At 53.7% G+C, this 16,872-nt stretch overlaps 1 protein-coding gene across 7 annotated transcripts in view; it reads right to left on the bottom strand.

Moving 5' to 3' along the window:
- Positions 1–730: 730 nt before the first annotated feature.
- Positions 731–16,872, bottom strand: part of ADCYAP1R1 (ADCYAP receptor type I) — a 54,332-nt gene continuing 38,190 nt past the window's right edge. For 2 of the 7 annotated variants that reach the window (XM_032872176.1, XM_032872171.1), the window contains 6 exons: positions 14,439–14,530; positions 11,491–11,574; positions 7,469–7,552; positions 4,243–4,372; positions 2,825–2,866; positions 731–1,314 (listed from right to left, as the gene is read on the bottom strand). In XM_032872176.1, the coding sequence (XP_032728067.1) occupies positions 1,126–1,314; positions 2,825–2,866; positions 4,243–4,372; positions 7,469–7,552; positions 11,491–11,574; positions 14,439–14,530 (621 nt within the window). In that variant the 3' untranslated portion in view covers positions 731–1,125. The remainder of the gene's footprint in view (positions 1,315–2,824; positions 2,867–4,242; positions 4,373–7,468; positions 7,553–11,490; positions 11,575–14,438; positions 14,531–16,872) is intronic. The other 5 variants (XM_032872184.1, XM_032872202.1, XM_032872212.1 and 2 more) reach the window with 5 other exon arrangements.

Consider the following 16,872-nt stretch of genomic DNA (forward strand, 5'->3'; position numbering starts at 1 on the left):
TTGTCCATGAGGGTGGGGGGAAGGGGAGTTATGAGGGCCCTGACTCGGGCGCAAGGAGTAAGGTGATTTGGGATTCATTGACATCACAGGAAGGCGGCTGGTTCATCCTATTCATGGCTTTGACTTGAGAAGAAATGAGGAGGGGGAGGGCTTAGGGGCTCCTTGTGGTAGGTAGGGGTGGGGAGCAGTCTCTCTGAGGCATGAGTCTTTCACCTCCCGCAGCTGATGCCTAGGGATGAGAAGCGTAGAAGGGAGGCTACTCGAGGAACCCCCCCGCCCACCTCGAGTTGGGAGTGAAGTAATGGAGCCAGCGAAGGTCTTCTTCCACGAGCCCCCAAACTCTTTCCATCTCCTTTCTGATCACATCCACATTGCTGGATCTTGGCAATTTTTCTTCTACCAAATGAAGAGCACCAGAACATGCCGGAACCCTGAGCCCCACACCCAAAATGGAGTCTCTGATTGGAAGAGTCCTGGAGCTGTCCACTGCCCTGACACCCAGGAGCTGGGCACCTGGACACCAAGATGCTGGGGGCGGAGGATGGGGGAGTCTCGGCTCAGTTCTCACCTCCACTAAAGGATGCTCAGAGCACCCAAGCCAGATCTCTGGCAGGCCTCAGGGACTGGGCCTGGCCTGAGAAGAGCCTCAGGTGGTGAGCAGACTCAAGGAGTCCACACTGAAAGTCAGACACTGTGGGGGCTCTCGGGCAGGCCCCTCCCCAACCCCTCCCCCCAAAACAAGGTGGTCAGCCTCAGCTCACAAGGCCTCATTCACAAGGGCAAGGAGATCACTAAGGCTGGTGGAAACAAGATAGGGTGAAGCTGGGGACTTGCCTGAGGTGAGCAGGGACAGGGGGTCAAGGGGTGGGGATAAGATGACTTTTCAAAATTGGTGGAGTATTTACAGGTTGGGATCAGGGCCCAGGGGCCCATGGGGTTGGGGGGACAGTGTCAGATGGGGAGGGGCAATACCCGGGTCCGCCCTGCATCCTTCTCCCACCTCGGGGAGCCCGGCCTCCAGCCCAGGGCCTGCCCGAAGTGAGAAAAGAAGCTGAACATGCGTGGGCCGGCGCCCGCCTGCAGCCCCAGCCTGTGTATGGAGGAGAGAAGGAGGGGAGGACGGGCTCATGTGGCCAGGTTGTCAGCCGGGAGTCCGGACATGCGGATCTGGGAGCTGCTCTTGCTCAGGATGGAGAGTTGGGTGCCCCCGTTCACCCCGCTGCTGGCCAGGGACGGGTGCCGGTGCTTGAAGTCCACGGTGAAGTAGCGGTTCACCTTCCAGCTCCGCCACTTACGCTTGATCTCCGCCTGCACCTGCAGGGAGCAACTGGGACGGTCACTTCCAGACAGCCTCTTCTACCTGACTGCTCTGCCGGGGCCCTCCCCGGCACCCACAATACCCACAGACTCAGACGAAGGCTTGCAGCCCTTCAGGCCAGCAGTGGGGAAAGGAATGTCTCTGAGGAGCTGACTTGAGCTCCTTTCCCAAGGCACGGCCTGAGCAAGGAGCTTGAATGGCTTCTTGTTCTCTGCGGGCTTCTGGTCCTGGGCCTTGGCATTCCCCAGGCCGTCGCAGGCTCACAGGATCTTTCGGGGAATCTTAAAAAGCAGTCGCTTGGGGCAGGCAGACCAGGGAAGGAGCCCCTCTCTCTCAGACCATTACCAGTGGGCTGCGCATCAGAATTACCTGGAGAGCTTTACAAATCCGGATGCCGCGACCACAGCCCAAAACAAAGACATCAAAATCTCTGGGGTAAGGCATCCGTATGTGGTAAAGTTCCCCAGGGATTCCAATAGGCAGTCAGGCTCGAGAACCGCTAGCTAAGGTGCTGTCTGAGTGAACACACCCCCATGTTGCCCTTAGCCTGGTATGTACAGGGCATGGCCAGCTTCAGCCTCTCTACGCCTTCGCCGGTTCAGCACCTCTGTGTGGAGCACAGACTGCACGCCTGCAAGTGAGTGGTCCCAGCACCCAGCCCTCCAGTTCCAGCTCCCACCTTCCCCACCGGTCTCCTGGCCAGCTCCCTGTGCTCCCACCCCCCCGCCTCGCCTAGCCGCTGGATGCTTGGCGCTGGCGCCTCTCCTTATCTGACCTTGCCTGGAGGCTGTCTTGGCAATCTCCGAACCAAATCTTTGTGTTTCTCAGATGCAAAAAGGGAAGGAGCCTGCTGTGCTGAGCCAAGACCCAGGCACAGGTACGATGACTCCTGGTCATTCCGCCCACGCATCTCACCCATTCAGCCCCCACTCCTGGCCCAGCACCTCTGTTCTGGGCTCTGTTCAAAAGCGTCACCTTAACAAACAGGAGCAGGAGGCCCTGAGACCTTAGCTCTGGAAATGACACACTATGAGAAGGTGCCAGGCCTCTCCCAGGGTTTCTCGCAAGTTCCAGAGTCCCCACTCTACAGGGGATGGGTCTGGGCAGACAGGCAGGCCTGGTGGGGGCAGTGCTGAACTTTGGGTAGCTCCCCACTTGGCACCCCTACCTGGCACAGCCTCATAAACTATAGGTACCATTTTTTGTGCCTTCCTCTTTCCGTTTCTCTTTACTAAGGTGTGTCTTATAAGCAGGGTTGTGCTCAGCAGGGGATGCCTTTACAAGTCCAGATGATGCCTTGCATAGCAGGTGAAGTGAGAGAGACTCTGGCCCAGGACAGGCTTCCAGGAGACTCTAGCACCACTGCCTTCCCCCTTCTCCAGGTGCTGGGAGCCTGGCGTGGCCCTGGTCAGGAGCATCAGCTCTGGTGGGCAGCAGGCTATGCCCCGTCTGCTCCCCAGCAATTCCCACCTCCATTGCTAAGAAGCCAGAGGGCCAGAATCTTACCTCCCCATTCAGAAAACAGTAGAGAACAGCTACCACAAAGCCCTATGGAGAGAAAGCAAAAATAACCTGAGAATGCTAGCAAGGGACCTTGGGCACAGCGAGCGTAGGAGGCAGCAGAAATGTGGAATGACCCCAGGAATCAGAAACATACCTGGATGGGGGGCCCTTGCCCAGGAATCTGCGGTAAGATGGGAGAAGTTCTGCTGCACCATGATGGCCATGCTCAGGAGGCCAAGTGGCTACAACCTGGCTTTGGAGCTCACATCCCCTAGGTCAGATCCTTCCCATTCCCAACAGCCAACTCCATCCCATGTGCTGCAAAAAGCCTTTCATGGCTCCCCAGGATGTTCTCGGGCTCCCTAACCAGCCTGCAGGACCCTGAGGGTGGCACCCCTCCAGGATAGAATGGACCCATGTCTTTATCCCCACCCCCTCCCCATCCCACACTTCCTTGGCCAAATACTCTTAACAGCACACGAAACACCATGACTAATTGCCTGACACAGAGGAGGCAGCCGGCTACCCTGCATATGGCCTTTACATGTACTCTTTGCATTTAGAATTCCTGCGCTAAGACGAGTACCCTGGGCTCTGACTCCGAGGCTGGGGCTGCAGCCACACAGCTCCCAGCCATGCCAGGCTAAGAACCATTAACAGGGAAAATACCTTGAATCAAAACTGGGGGAGGGAGAGTAAGAGTAAGCTTACTCTTACTCTTACTCTTACTCTTACAGAGTAAGCTCCTGACCCTCAAGAAGCTGGGGCAAACAGCTGGGTTAGGGCGAGGTACTTTACCGGGGGACACTCAAGTTTGCCCCTGGCTCACCTTCACGGACCCACTTGGGCAGCCATCCATTAATTTACTCACTAGGCATCCTCATGCCCACTCGCTCACTCCCTCGCTCACACTTTGACAACCCCAACCACTTATGCCCTCAGGGATGGAGTCATGGTCCCTCTCCCACTATTCTTTGGATCATCTGTATCTCTCTTTGCTCATCCACCTCTTTGGTTCTCTTTGGCCAGGTCCTGTGCTGGGGACACCAGAGTAGGTAAGACTGAGCTCCAGGGCTCCTAAGAGGCGTGGTCTACAGGCTGGAGTCAGGGTGTGGACACAGAGGTCTCCAGAGAGCACCCTGCTCCCCGCCCCCCCAGGCTGAAGGGGAGGGATGGGGTACCCAAGGGAGGCCTTGCTCAGAACCCCCAGATGCAGCCACGGGAAGACACCAGCACCTGTTCTCACAGGAGCCCACGGTAGACAGCAGAATGGGCTCTCCCAGCTCTCTTCTTTCTACTGCTATTCCGGACATGGAAACACAAGGCTGAATCTAGGTTACAGAACTTAGAACCACCAGCAGATTAGAGACTGGGGCCCTGGCTCCCCACAAGCCCCCACCTACCCTACCCACCACACCTACCTGGAAGGAGCCCAGCCCCAGCTCAAACACAAGTCTCTCCCTCTTGCTGACATTCTCCGGGGAGAAGGCGAATACCGTATAGTGGATTCCAAACAGTGGGATGAGCAGCAGGGTGGACCGGGCTAGCCGTCTGTTGGGAGAGAGTGAGAGAGTGCTTGCTCTTAGGGTGGCCAGGTCTTGACATTGGAGCCATGGAAGGCAGAGAGGCTAAGTCCCAGCTCCCCGCTCTCCCCCAGAGCTGGGGCTCCTGTCCACAGACTCAGGATTCTCTCCCAGGGCATGGGGGCTGGAGGGAGGGTGGCCAACCCATCAGGGCTTCCAGAACCCCCTGGGACATTCTGGGTGGACATCCCATTCCTCTAGGCCATGTCAGTGTCCTGTAGAACCACTATATGTGAGTGTGGGGTTTACAGACACCCCTTGTGGGAGGTACAAAACCCTTGGCAAAAGGGAGATGGGGACCAATGCAGGATTTGGAAGGTTTGTGACGTCATGGACACTCAAGCAAAGCAAACTGTCCCCTGCTCTGGATGGAAGCTCCACGTGATTGGAAAGAGCAGCCCCTGGGGGGCCACGGAGGCAGCAGGCTTTTCTGAGCCTGGGGTTGCCACACACATGGGGAGTGATAGGGAAGTGTTGATGAAGGAGGGGGTGGGGGGCACCGGGGGGTGGACCACAGAAGGAGAGACCCAGGAGGGATCCAAGGAAGGACTGACTGCCTCTGGGAATTAACAAGCACCAGCTAAGCTGGAGGAATCCATCACCTGGGGACAGTCAAGGGAAATGAGGCTGCCTGCTTGGAACTTGTGGGGGTAGAGAGAGATGGAGCCAAAGAGCCCTCCTTGCGTCCTGAGGCTGCTCTTCTGGGATTCTTCTGCTTGCCACTGGTTACTAGGCCCAGCGAGGTGGGGCTCTGCTCTGAGGGGCAGGGGCACAGAAGCCACAATATGACGTCCAAAGGGTCCACACTGCATGTGCTTGTGGGTCCTATTCTGTCGGAAGGGGTGTTCCCAGAGGGTCTCCAAGTGGGACCCCAGCTTTGCCCACCGCAGGATACTGGCTCCCTCTGGATCTCCTGGAAGACCCAGCCCTGCCCTTGTAGGTGTGGTCTGCCCTCTGAGCCATCAGAGTGGGGGCGGTAAATGGGAGGTCTGGCTCCCCTCCCTCTCAGTTCCTGTCCACGGGGGAGGACATTGGGGGGTGAGGAGGGTAGCCCTTTGATTTGGGGATATTGCATGAGCCCTGCCCTCTTCCCCATCCTAGCCTTTCTGGGAGAAAATGTTCTGTTGAATGTGGGGCCTCCAGATTTCAGGAGTTGAATCCATGGGGTCTGTGTGAGGCCCTTGGCTTCCCAACTGAGAGAGAAGGAAGGAGAGAGAGAGAAGGGAAGAAAGAGAAGCAGAGAAGGAGACACAGAGGAAGGGGGTTGGAGTACCCTGGGAAAACCTTCAGGTGGACAAAGGCTGAGCCACAGAAGCAAGCAGCACCACGTGGGCAGATGCCCGACCCTTCTACCCCTGGCCACAGGCAGCCAGTTCTGCAGGGCCCGGGCGCCCTGGGCCAGAGCTGGCGCCAAAAGGATGGGAGTAGGTCCCACCCTGAGCCCAGGTGTCCTCGAGTGGGCTGTCCTCTCTCAGACTGTGGATCCTTGAAGATGCTCTTGGTGCTTCCCTTATCAGTTAGCTTCCCTGGCCAGCTCGTGCCAGGCTGGGGACTCACACTCAGAAGGTTCCTGCCCAGGAAGGGACAAACAAACACACAGGCCATGGGAAAGCCTCAGAGTTCTGAAACCTGAATGTGACCCGGGGCTCGGGTCCTGCTCTTCTCTGTGTCCCCCGTGGTAAGGGGCAACGCATGGCTAAAGGACGAAAGCCTGAAAAGAAGTGGCAGGTAGCCTGGAAACTCAGGCATGTGGACACTTGTGGGCCCCTTTATGACGCTGACCAAAGGTGGGGGTTACCTCACAAGCAAAGTTTAACTGAAGGGGCTTGGGAGGAAAGGTGGCACTCAGACGCGCCTGTGGTTTGTGCCCTCTTCCTCCCTCCCTCCCTCCCTGGGCCTGTTTGCAGGGATCCATCCCCGCAGTTTGAAAGTTCTTAGAAACCAAAAGGCCAAACCTCTTCAGCTTTCACATGGCAGTGGTTGGATGGTTCCATGTGTGAGAAGCAGGGACCTTCCAGACATGAGCTCAGGCCCTTCCCAGTCCCTGGCCAGGTGGCAAATGGCAGCAAGGGTGACATTGGTGGCCCAGAAGCACCCCTGGAATGGTTGGGGACTTCTGTCAGAGCAGACGGTCACCACTTTGGCAGACAGAGAAGTGGGGTGCAGACGAGGAGGCCATGAGGGCCCAAAGTTCTGGGACCAATATACTTCAGAGCGGACCAAAGGCCTTGGAATGGGGACACATGGTGTGAGCCTAGGGAACCCTCTGAAGACAGTCGCAGAATCACCCTATCTGATTAAGCCACAGAGACTGTGACACAAGCCTCAGCCTCTGTCCTTCTGCCCCCAAGGGGGCATCGATGGACAGAAGATCCCTAAAAAAACACAAGGAAGAATTTCCAATGGTCCGAGCCGCCCAAATTACGGTGGGCTCCCCCACGTCAAGGGATTTCCAAAGGAAGACTGATCTTCAGTTAGAAATGCCCTGGGCCTTTGTGCCGAGGACTCCCTGGGTTCAAATCCTCGCTCTGCCAGGGATGGGACCTTGAGTGAGTATTTCCCCTCTCTGTGTTCAGTTCTCTCATCTGTAAAATGAGGTTATTACAAGGACCCACCTCATAGGGTCACTGTGAGGATTAAGCCTCTTAGCACAGGAAGTGTGAGCAAGGTTCCTCGGGGGTGAGGGTCCAGTGTATAGGAACTCAGGCTCTAAGACTCTTAGAACTAATTTGGCGGGTGCAAAGACTGAAGCCCAGAAGAGTGGGGGATTCAAGGGAAAACCATGCACCGTGGCAGCAGCAAGGAGGCTGCTCCCACAGGGACCACAGCTCCGTCCCCACAGCCCCCCACCCCCCACCCCCCCACCCCGATGGCTTGAGGTTGCAGAGAATTCACAAGACACACAGACACCAACATGCAACAGCGGAGAAACCGCTGGGCTGGAGGTACAGGCTCGCTCTCCACCCTCGGCCAGCTAGCATGTGCAAAGCTCCGGGCGGCAGTGGCAGCATGCGGCCCCCTCCCCTCCGGGACCCCCGGCCGCAGCCACGCCTCGCACACTTACAGAGTTATGGTGGACAGTTCTGACATCTTGCAGGAGTGCTGCTGAGCCCGCTGTGGCTTGCAGTAGCATTTCTGCACGCAGCTGCTGGGTGTGACAAGATCAGCACTTCTGTCAGCTGGGGGCATTGGGCAATGAAGGAACTGAGGGGAACCTAGAGCGACGCGTGGCTCAAGGGAGGGCAGAGGAGCCCAGGTGCAGAGCCAGGGCGGGGGCAGTGACACAGAAGAGAATGAGGAAGCCAGGGGCCAAGATGTGGTCAGCTCTGGACATAGAAAGGCATGCCCAGACGTGGACAGGTGTGTGCATGGAGACATACGCACACAATGAGCACTCACACCGGGTCCGCAGCAGGTGAGGGGAGCTGGAGGGCACGGGTGTTCTGAAGGCAGGGGCGGGCCTGGGTCTCAAGCAGGGCCCCCCACCCCAGAAGCTGTCTGCTGAGTCAGCGCCAGGCCCGGAGCACGGCCTTGCCAGAGGTCTCGAAGCAAGATGGACAGCTGGAAACCCATGCCGTGGACCTCGCACCGCCCAGCCTGGGCAGACCCAGCCCAAATCAAGCCCGTTCTGGGCTTGGGTGTCCACTGGTCTTCTTCCTCTACACCTCTCCCTCTTCTGCGGGGACCTCCTCCTCTCTGAACTCCCAGGCAGCTTGGTGTGGGTGTACAGGGTCAACAGAAGTGGGATGGATGGAAGAGACGGCTAATTAACCGAACTCTGCACTATCCAACAGGACAGCCATGACCCATCTGCAGCTATTTGAATTAAAATTAAATCAAGCTAGAAATACACCTTCCTCAGTTACCCTAGCCACCTCACAAGAGCTCAACAGCCACACATTAGCTAGCGCCTCCCATACTGCACAGCATGGTCCAGGGCATGTCCATTCCTGCTGAGGGTTTCACAGCACAATGCTGGGCTAGGCTTCCTGATCAAAGTTCCGCAGGCAGGGACTGGAGGGGCATCTTTTGGGTGCTTGCCCACAGCCTGCAGAAACAAGTCATCTTAAAGGAGGGGAGCCCCGGGGGTCAGGCTCGCTCTATATTCTGCTGGGTAGGGCACAGAATTTCCACCTTCTCAGAGAGGTCAGGCTGAATTTCCATCTGTCCCAGCTCTTTACGGTCCCACTGGCACTTAGGTGGGGACAAGCCTTAGACACTTCTTTTCCTTCTCTGATAAACATATAAGACCCAGGTCAAACACTGTATCACCTCATCATATAGCAAAAGAGTGGCCTCCTCCACAAACCCTCCTCGGGCGCCACATGGCACAGAGCCCCTAGTACCTGCCGGTGACCTGAGCTGAGGGGCTCGGATGCACATGAGAACAGAGACACACGATGAGACCAGACCTTGGGCATTCACCGATTCATAATTTGTGATTCCAGCTCTTTGAGAGGAAGTCTAAAGGTCCTTGACCTGGGCACACATGTCATTTTGCTGAGGCAAGAATCGGAGTCACATACTTAAAAGATGAGGCAAGCCGAGGTCGCTCCAGAACCCTTGCCTCCATCAGGTGCGTGGTTCTCATTTAATAACCAGCACCTCTCGGTCCGCACCAGATGGCACGGTGAGAACCACCACTGGCTCACCTGACAGACATGGGATGTGAGGGACGGCACAATGCTTGGTGCTGCCCAGACCAGTGGCATCAGCACCACCTGCAAGCTTCTTAGAGATGCAGAATCTTAGGTGCCCGCCCCCCACCACCTCCAGCACTGCTGGCTCAGAATCCACCTTTTCACAGGACCCAGAGGTGATCCACAGACAGCTCAAAGCCTGAGAAGCACTGTCGTGAGGAAGTTATGTATTTGAGAAGTTTCTTCACGTGTCAGTGAATGTCAAAGGTCTGCTTCGTATACATACAAAGAGATGGATAGACACTCAAAGGTATGTTTTTCTCACAACTTAAAAGAGCTTAATTGCACATTCAGGAATGGGAGCCCTCCTCATCTCCAGATTTATCTCTGCCTGGCCCAGATTGGAAAGCTGGCTACTTTCTCCTACAGCCAGTAGCCTGGTTGGTGCCCAGGCGCCTGAGAGCCCAAACCTCAGATGTGGCCCCCTACGTGCCGGTCTTAAGCCCTCACCCCAAATTCTAAAGCTTCAGCTGCTCTCCTCTGAGACTTCTCCTCCTTGAACTCCCAAAGGGTTATCCCTGCCCTTCCTGGGCCCTGGCCACAGTAAATACAGACTCCTCTGATTTCTTCTCCTCTGATTTCTAACACTAAAGGCCACTTAGTGGCAAGTTAGCTGAGAGCTCAGACCCCTGGTCAAGATGTGGGTCTCTGCTGGGAGGAGCAGAATAAAGTGGGGGGACCTGATGCCTGGGAGGGCTCTCGGGAGAAGAAGAACCTAGGGACAAAACTAAGTGTCTTTCTTCCCAAACACCACTTCTCCCAAAACCTCCCTGGCTCTGCACAAAAGGACATACGGAAAAGCATACGAAAGGGTGGCAGAAAAGCCAGAGACAGGTGTGAGAAAGGAAGAGATGTCGCAACCTCTCAGGAGTTACTACAGTTGGTGAAAAAGGGGAAAGGAATCAAGAGGAAGACGTAACCCCAGACTGGCTGGTGAGCTCAGTTTTGATTTGGACCTGAAGGGAGATAAGAGACAGGCCAGGGTGCTGGGTGGGAATGGATCAGAAGGCTGAAGAGCCCCATAGCAGGTACAGGGTCCACGCCTCCTTCTGGAAACCAGGGAGCCCTGGCCTCTAACTCAGGGAGGCAGCACATGGATTTTCGAGGCCTGTTTTTGTCACAGGCTAACCTCCATGGAAGCTCTGGTGCCTTTGTGTGCGGCATGCCCTGGGCTAGGCGGTCCCAGGGAACACCCCACAGAAGGCTGGAGCCCCCCCACCCCGCCCGCCCCGGAGGGCAGCACCGTGTCTACTCCACGCTGCTCCTGGCCAGCAGTGTGGTGCTGGGCCACCGGGTGGGCCCGTGGAACATCTCAGCCTGAGCCAAACACTCCCCATAGGGTCCCTCGTGGCCCTGAGATGCCATATCCCCCTGGAACCCTGGCCCAGCACCTGGGGAAGCACTGCACACCACACCGGCACTCCAGCCAGAAGCTCAGCTCAGCAGATCTTGGAGCTCCCCTGCCCGCTCCTACCTCCTCCCCTACCACTGAGGACAAACTCAGGGTCTGTGCCCCCTCCCCAGCCTTGGGGGCAGGGCTCCTGAGCTCAAGGCTTTGTCTAGACAGTGACTTGCTGGGTGGTCTCAGGCCTCAGTTTCTTCATCTGCAAAATGGGAGTAACCATTCCCCGCTGCTGATCCTTAACAGGAATTATGGGGAAGGGGTGCTCCCCGATAGGGTAGGGGTGCTTTGGAAGTAGAAAATGGACCTCCATGTGAACTAGGAGCCTTAGGCTGTGGGCTGAGTTCCTGGGCTGACAGCTTCCTGGCTGCATTTCTGCCATGACAGAGCCTGTCTTTAGAGTCAATGCCATCCTTCAGACACTGGGTATGACGCAGCCCTGCTGACTAGCGACATCACTAGCGACAACCTCCTTCCTTTACCCCAAGAGGCCATGCAGACTGGCTCTGTGAGGTCCCCAAGCGAAGTACGTGTGGGGTTTCCCTCCCCCACCTCAGACCTGAGAAGCAGCTTCCAACACCCGCTGGGAGCAGACCTGGGGAGCCCGCTGGGAGGACAGCCAGCTCCTGGAGGCGGTCTCAGCACAACTGGTGCCTGTGCGGGGACCTCACCCTTCCCTTTCTGAGCAGCTGGTGCCTCACAGAGCTCAGGGCAGGAAAGGGCAGACTAACCCTGACCCCAGCCTCAGGCTGAGCCCTAGCCCCAACCCCAGACCGAAGGGAACCAGAGCACATGCCAAACCTGACCCAGGCCCACACTCCACGCCTGGCCACTGCCCAAGGCCTGAGGCCAGCCCCTCATTCCATCAGAAGCCTCAGGTGAGAGTGTGGGTGGCTCAGTGTCGCCGCCCTCTGCAGGCCTCCAAGCCCCCAACAGAAGCCGTGTCTCAAACCCTTATCATCTGAGCAGCTGGAACCAACCTACAGGAAAGGGAGTGAATGCTGGTCTGAGGGCACAGGCAGGGGGTCCTCTCGGGCTTTCTTGGGGACTCTCAGGCTTAAATTTGTTCTGGAAACAGAGGAAAAAACCAGAAAGCTGTTGTGGGCAGATCAGAAGGGGCTTCTCAGCCCCACACATACCTCTGGTGGACCAAGGGGACTCGGGCACAGCCCTGAAATCTCCTCTCCCACCAGGTCCTGGCCCTTCCCCTCCTTCCACCACCCCCGTAGTCTCCGCTCCCCAACAGCAGACACCTCCCGGGCCCAAAGCACTCCAGGTGGGGATGTTCTCTACAAGGCCGGATCCCACTGGGGCCTCTTCTTCCAGGAATCCTTGTTTATCCCCTTATTTAGGGACCATCTCTCGTCTGTAACTTCCTGGAGGACAGGAAAGACAGTGCAGTCAAGCTTAGAGCCAAGGGCCCCTGCTGTCCCAGAGCCATGGCTCCACTCGTTCCTACTGGATTCATTTCACTTCACTGACAACTAGTTCCCTAAGCTGTAAAACGAGGATTATCCTGAACAGTTGGCAACTCAGCCCATCAGATTCACTGGGTGTCTGTGAGCACAAACTGTGCATGGTCAGAGTGGCAAGTGTTGTTAGGAGCTCTGCAGTCCCCAGCAGCACCGTCACTTTGATTGTCCCTCCCTGGGTGTCCCTGACCCTGCAAATGCTCAGAAATGTTGCTAAATTTCATAGGATCAAACTGATCCCTTATCCCGCGTCAGCCCTCCCCACTGGCTTACAGACCACATCTGAGTTTTCCATCTCTGGGGCTGGAGACAAGTACAGGTTTTCTCTAAGAAGAGGATATATGCAGATAGCAAGATGATTTTTTTTTTTTTTTCCCAGAATGGAAGCAAACCAACCAGCTGGTTCTTTCAACATGGGCACTTAAATGTAGAAACCACTTTGAGAAATGGTCATCTACACATCAGGAAGGCCCAAAGACTACAGCTCCCAGTCTGTGGTAACTTGAAAGCCCCCCCCCCCAGCCCCACCCTTCTCTCCACCAGACCCTGGGGCTTCCTACTGCCTGGGACAAGATGTCTGAGCTGAAGTGTGGGGTTGGGGTCCGTGGAGTGTCCTTATTTAGGCTGTAGCTGGGTCCCTGTGTGCCTCCCTACACAGGCAGAGTGAGGGGAAGTGGGGAGAGCCTCCCAGAGAAGAGATCCCAGGAACCAAAGAAGAGAAAACACTTCCTACAAGGAAGCAAAGAGTAGGGGGAATGAAAGCTACAGCTCAAAGGAGAGAAAAGGGCTCCTTCACTACTGCTAGCCCCCTATGTCTGAAATAACCGTATGGGTGCAGACACGAGGGCATGAGTGCCGACGGCAGAGGGGAGGTGAGGGAAGCAGGAAGGCCCTGTTTTGGGGGTTCTGGAGACTAAGACAGGGATGACCCCTCAAGGGCACTTAGTTGCAGGGAGCCAACCCCATGGATGACCCCCCCCCAGTACAAGGCCTCAGAAACTTTATGATTTATATATAATTTTTGACGACATAACACATACACATAAGCAAAAACATGAAACAATGTTTGGGTTGGCCAAAACATGAAAAAAAAGAAGACAGTAAATGCATAGCAAAAAAAAAAAAAAAGAGGATCTTTTCTAATGTAATGTAATCATACTCAATGCAAGGGAAAAAAGGTTGACCACCCCAGGCCCTGGGCAGAGCCCCCACCCCCACAAGAAGGACTTCCACAAGCAAAGTGCCCAAGTTAAACCTATAGACCAAGGGCAAGCTCTACCTCCCCGGGGAAGCCCCAAGGAGCGGAAGGATCTGGGGCTGGTCTCTGGGTAGTTCCTCCCTCCCCTTCTATGCAGTACAATGGTCAGCTGTGGAGAACCCTCTGCTGGGTCTCTCTGTGCTGTCCCACTTGTCCACTGGTAGCCATCAGGGTTCTGAGCCTGGGGTTGGCGTGGCTGATGAAGGCAGGACCAATCCCCCACCGATGCCATGAGAAGACCACGGCTCCTTCTAACCTGCCCTCTTCTTAAAAAACCGAGGAGGCAACACATTTTCTACCTTGCCTATGGACAGACCACTAGACTGCCCTCCAATATTCTGTGCCCATCTGGCCCTTCCAGCCAACCACAGGGGATTGACCTTCCTCATCAGCATCAGAAATGTCTCCAAACCCCATACACCCACCAGCTGGTCATTCTTGGGATCATCAGGCAAGATGGGTGAAATAGAAGATGCTTAGACTCAGAACAGGTGGAAGGCTGGGGGAAGGCTGACAGAACAAGTGGGACAAGCTGTTAGTGACTCCAAAAATACTTGTAGAAAGCAAGTCAAATGGCCATGGAAGTGGAGAAAACCCATGCTCAATGGTAAGGGTTGCCCCCAAACCCCCTGGATCTCAAACATATCAGTGTATGTCTGCTCAGGGAGGAGGAGGGGGAGCTGCAGGAGGAAGACCAGACCCAGAGATAAAGCTGCCCTGAAAGAAGGTAGAGAAGAGAAAGGACTCCCCCCTTCCAATACCCAGACCAGCAAAAATGTCTGCCTGGCTTGCTAGTTAGGCCTGAGCAACTTGCACACACTGGGCTGGTGGTGGGGACATCAGGCAACGGTGCATCCAGTGGCATTCATGAACTTCCCACAGACCCAAGATCCCCAAAGGAAATCCAACTGCTAAACAATGAAGGCCCTAACTACCCTAAGGAATCTGGTGTTTTCCACCTTGATTTTCCTCGTGTGACACAGGATCTGACCATCTCATCCTCTCTTTCTTCCCTCCCACCACGCAGATTAGCAGCTGGGTTGGCTGAAGGATAGGCAGGCAACTACATTTTAATGGCACTTTAATCAGAAAGAAACCTTGCAAATACCCTGTCAGTGAAACCTAGGCCTTCTCCTGTGACTCGAGTGCAGGGCCCACACAGCTGTTGGAAGTGACAATGGCATTCACATGAAGGTACTTACAAGTAGATGCTGGACTCATTGCCTCCCATGTCCGGAGACTGAAGTTTTTGCACAAGGATAACGATGATGCCAATGAAGAGAACAAAGTTAACCTGAAGAGCGAAGAAAAATAGAGCTGATTCCGGGCCAAGGCTTCCACAGCCCTGCCTCTGCATGGCCTGTTACAGCCCCAACCCTCCCCGATCCAGTCAAAATCCCATCTCGACTTCTAATTCAAGATGGTGGCAGGAGAACACGCATTTACCTCACCACTTACTAGTGTTAAAATGACAGAAAAGAGAAAAGAACAAGAATTTCATAGGAATCGTGAGGAATAGGAAAGATTATCCGGAGTGAGCCAGAAAAGCAGGCAATTTCTGGTAGAGAAAGAGCAAACAGGATCGGGGTGATGGAAAACAATGCCCAACAGAGAAGAGGCTCCCGCAGAGGTGGGAACTGTCCTCTGGAGAAACTCCAAGTTCAAAGAATGGAACATGGGGAACCAGAATGGATGGCCATAAGCATTATTAATTAAAGGGATGCCCAGGAATAGCAATAATAGCCTTTACCTTCAGAGAAAGATCAGGGACAAAAATCTCTCTAAACAGAGAAAAAGGGGTGCAGGGGGCGGGGCGGCGGACAGGGAGCAAATAAATGGAAACAAGTCGCAAAGAAAGGATCACATGGCAACAGCCTCTGAAAGTGGCCAAAGCAGCTTCAGCCGGAGGAAAAAAATGTAGAGCTTGACACTAAAAATGTAGAGCTTGACACACTATCTTAGCACTAACTTGACACTAAAAATAATAAATACTGAAGATAAAATAATTAAGCATTCAAATCAAAAGCTAAGGGGAAAGTGCCACACATTTAACTTCTACAAGAAGGAAATTAAGAAAGATAAAAATTCATTATAAAAAGCTGGGAAAAAGTAGACTTGATCAATAAAAACTTTATTTGGGGGTCTGGCTTTGTTGGCTTGTTTCTACATTCTCCACGAAGGTATTTCTCCCAGTCATCTCCCCCACTCCAAGCCCAGGGCCCCAACAGTCCCGGGAATTCAGCACAGAACCTGCTGCTTCCTGCAGAGGTTAGTCAGTCCAGAAGGAGAAAATGCAAGTAAACAAATTTAGGGATGAGAAGGAGAACAAGACAACAGATGTATAGAATATTTTGAATCATAAGAGAAAATCAAACAAAATGGGAAAGTAGAAAATAACAAAATCAAATCAAGGAGGTGTAGAAAATCTGAGTAGAGAAATGACCTCAGGAGAAATTTTAAAAAGTAATCAAAGACATAAGCATTAAAAGTCTTCGGGGCCAGTTAACTTTACAGACCAGTTTCATAACACCTTTAGGGAAGATGTCATTTACAGACTATGTCATTGTTTAAAAGCAAATAAAAAGACAACCTCACAAGTTGCTTATTAGGCTAACAAAACTCCACTACAAATCCCAGACAACAGGGCACCTCAGTGGCTCAGTAGTCAAGCATCTGACTTCGGCTCAGGTCATGATCTCAGGGTCACGGGATTGAGCCCCGCATCAGGCTCCCTGCTCAGCGGGAAGCCTGCTTCTCCCTATCCTACTCTCCCTGCTGTGTTCCGTCTCTCACTGTGTCTCCTTCTATCAAATACATAAAATCTTTAAAAAACATTGGGAGGGAGACAAACCATAAGTGACTCTTAATCTCACAAAACAAACTGAGGGTTGATAGGGGGAGGGGGGCTGGGTGGGGGGGGTGGAGTTATGGACATTGGGGAGAGTATGTGCTATGGTGAGTGCTGTGAAGTGTGTAAACCTGGCGATTCACAGACCTGTACCCCTGGGGATAAAAATATGTTTATAAAAAATTAAATTAAATTAAAAAAACAAAAAAACAAATCCCAGACAACAAAGAAAGCATACAAATACACATGCACACACACACACAAACACAAAGCCCCAGAGAACTTACAAAGAGTAATTCAAAAACTATAAATAAGATACTAACAAATAGAATTTATCACTGCATTAGAAGAACAAACAGATCATGGCCTAAAGCTTTTATACCAGAAATGCAAAAAAACTCAAAAAACAAAACCAAAAAAGTCAAAATATACTAATATTTCTTACATTAACAGATTAAAACAATAAGCTACCCTTATCCCCCGTAAGATAGTGAATAGTTCAATGATCAAAACATCAACAAAGACATGAGAAATGAGCAATCTCGGATTCTGCTCATTTGATATCTATGAAAAAAAATTTTTTAAGATTTATTTACTTATTTATTTGAGAGAGAGAGAGAGAGATCACAAGTAGGCAGAGAGGCAGGTGCTCAATCCCAGGACCCTGGGATCATGACCTGAACTGAAGGCAGAAGCTTAACACACTGAGCCACCCAGGCACCCCATCTATGAAAATGTTAAACATACATACTCTTTGTCCCAGAAATTCCACTCCTGGAGATTTACTC

Source organism: Lontra canadensis, unplaced genomic scaffold (genome assembly GCF_010015895.1).
Source record: "Lontra canadensis isolate GAN:19392208 unplaced genomic scaffold, GSC_riverotter_1.0 scaffold2, whole genome shotgun sequence".
NCBI classification, from domain to species: domain Eukaryota; kingdom Metazoa; phylum Chordata; class Mammalia; order Carnivora; family Mustelidae; genus Lontra; species Lontra canadensis.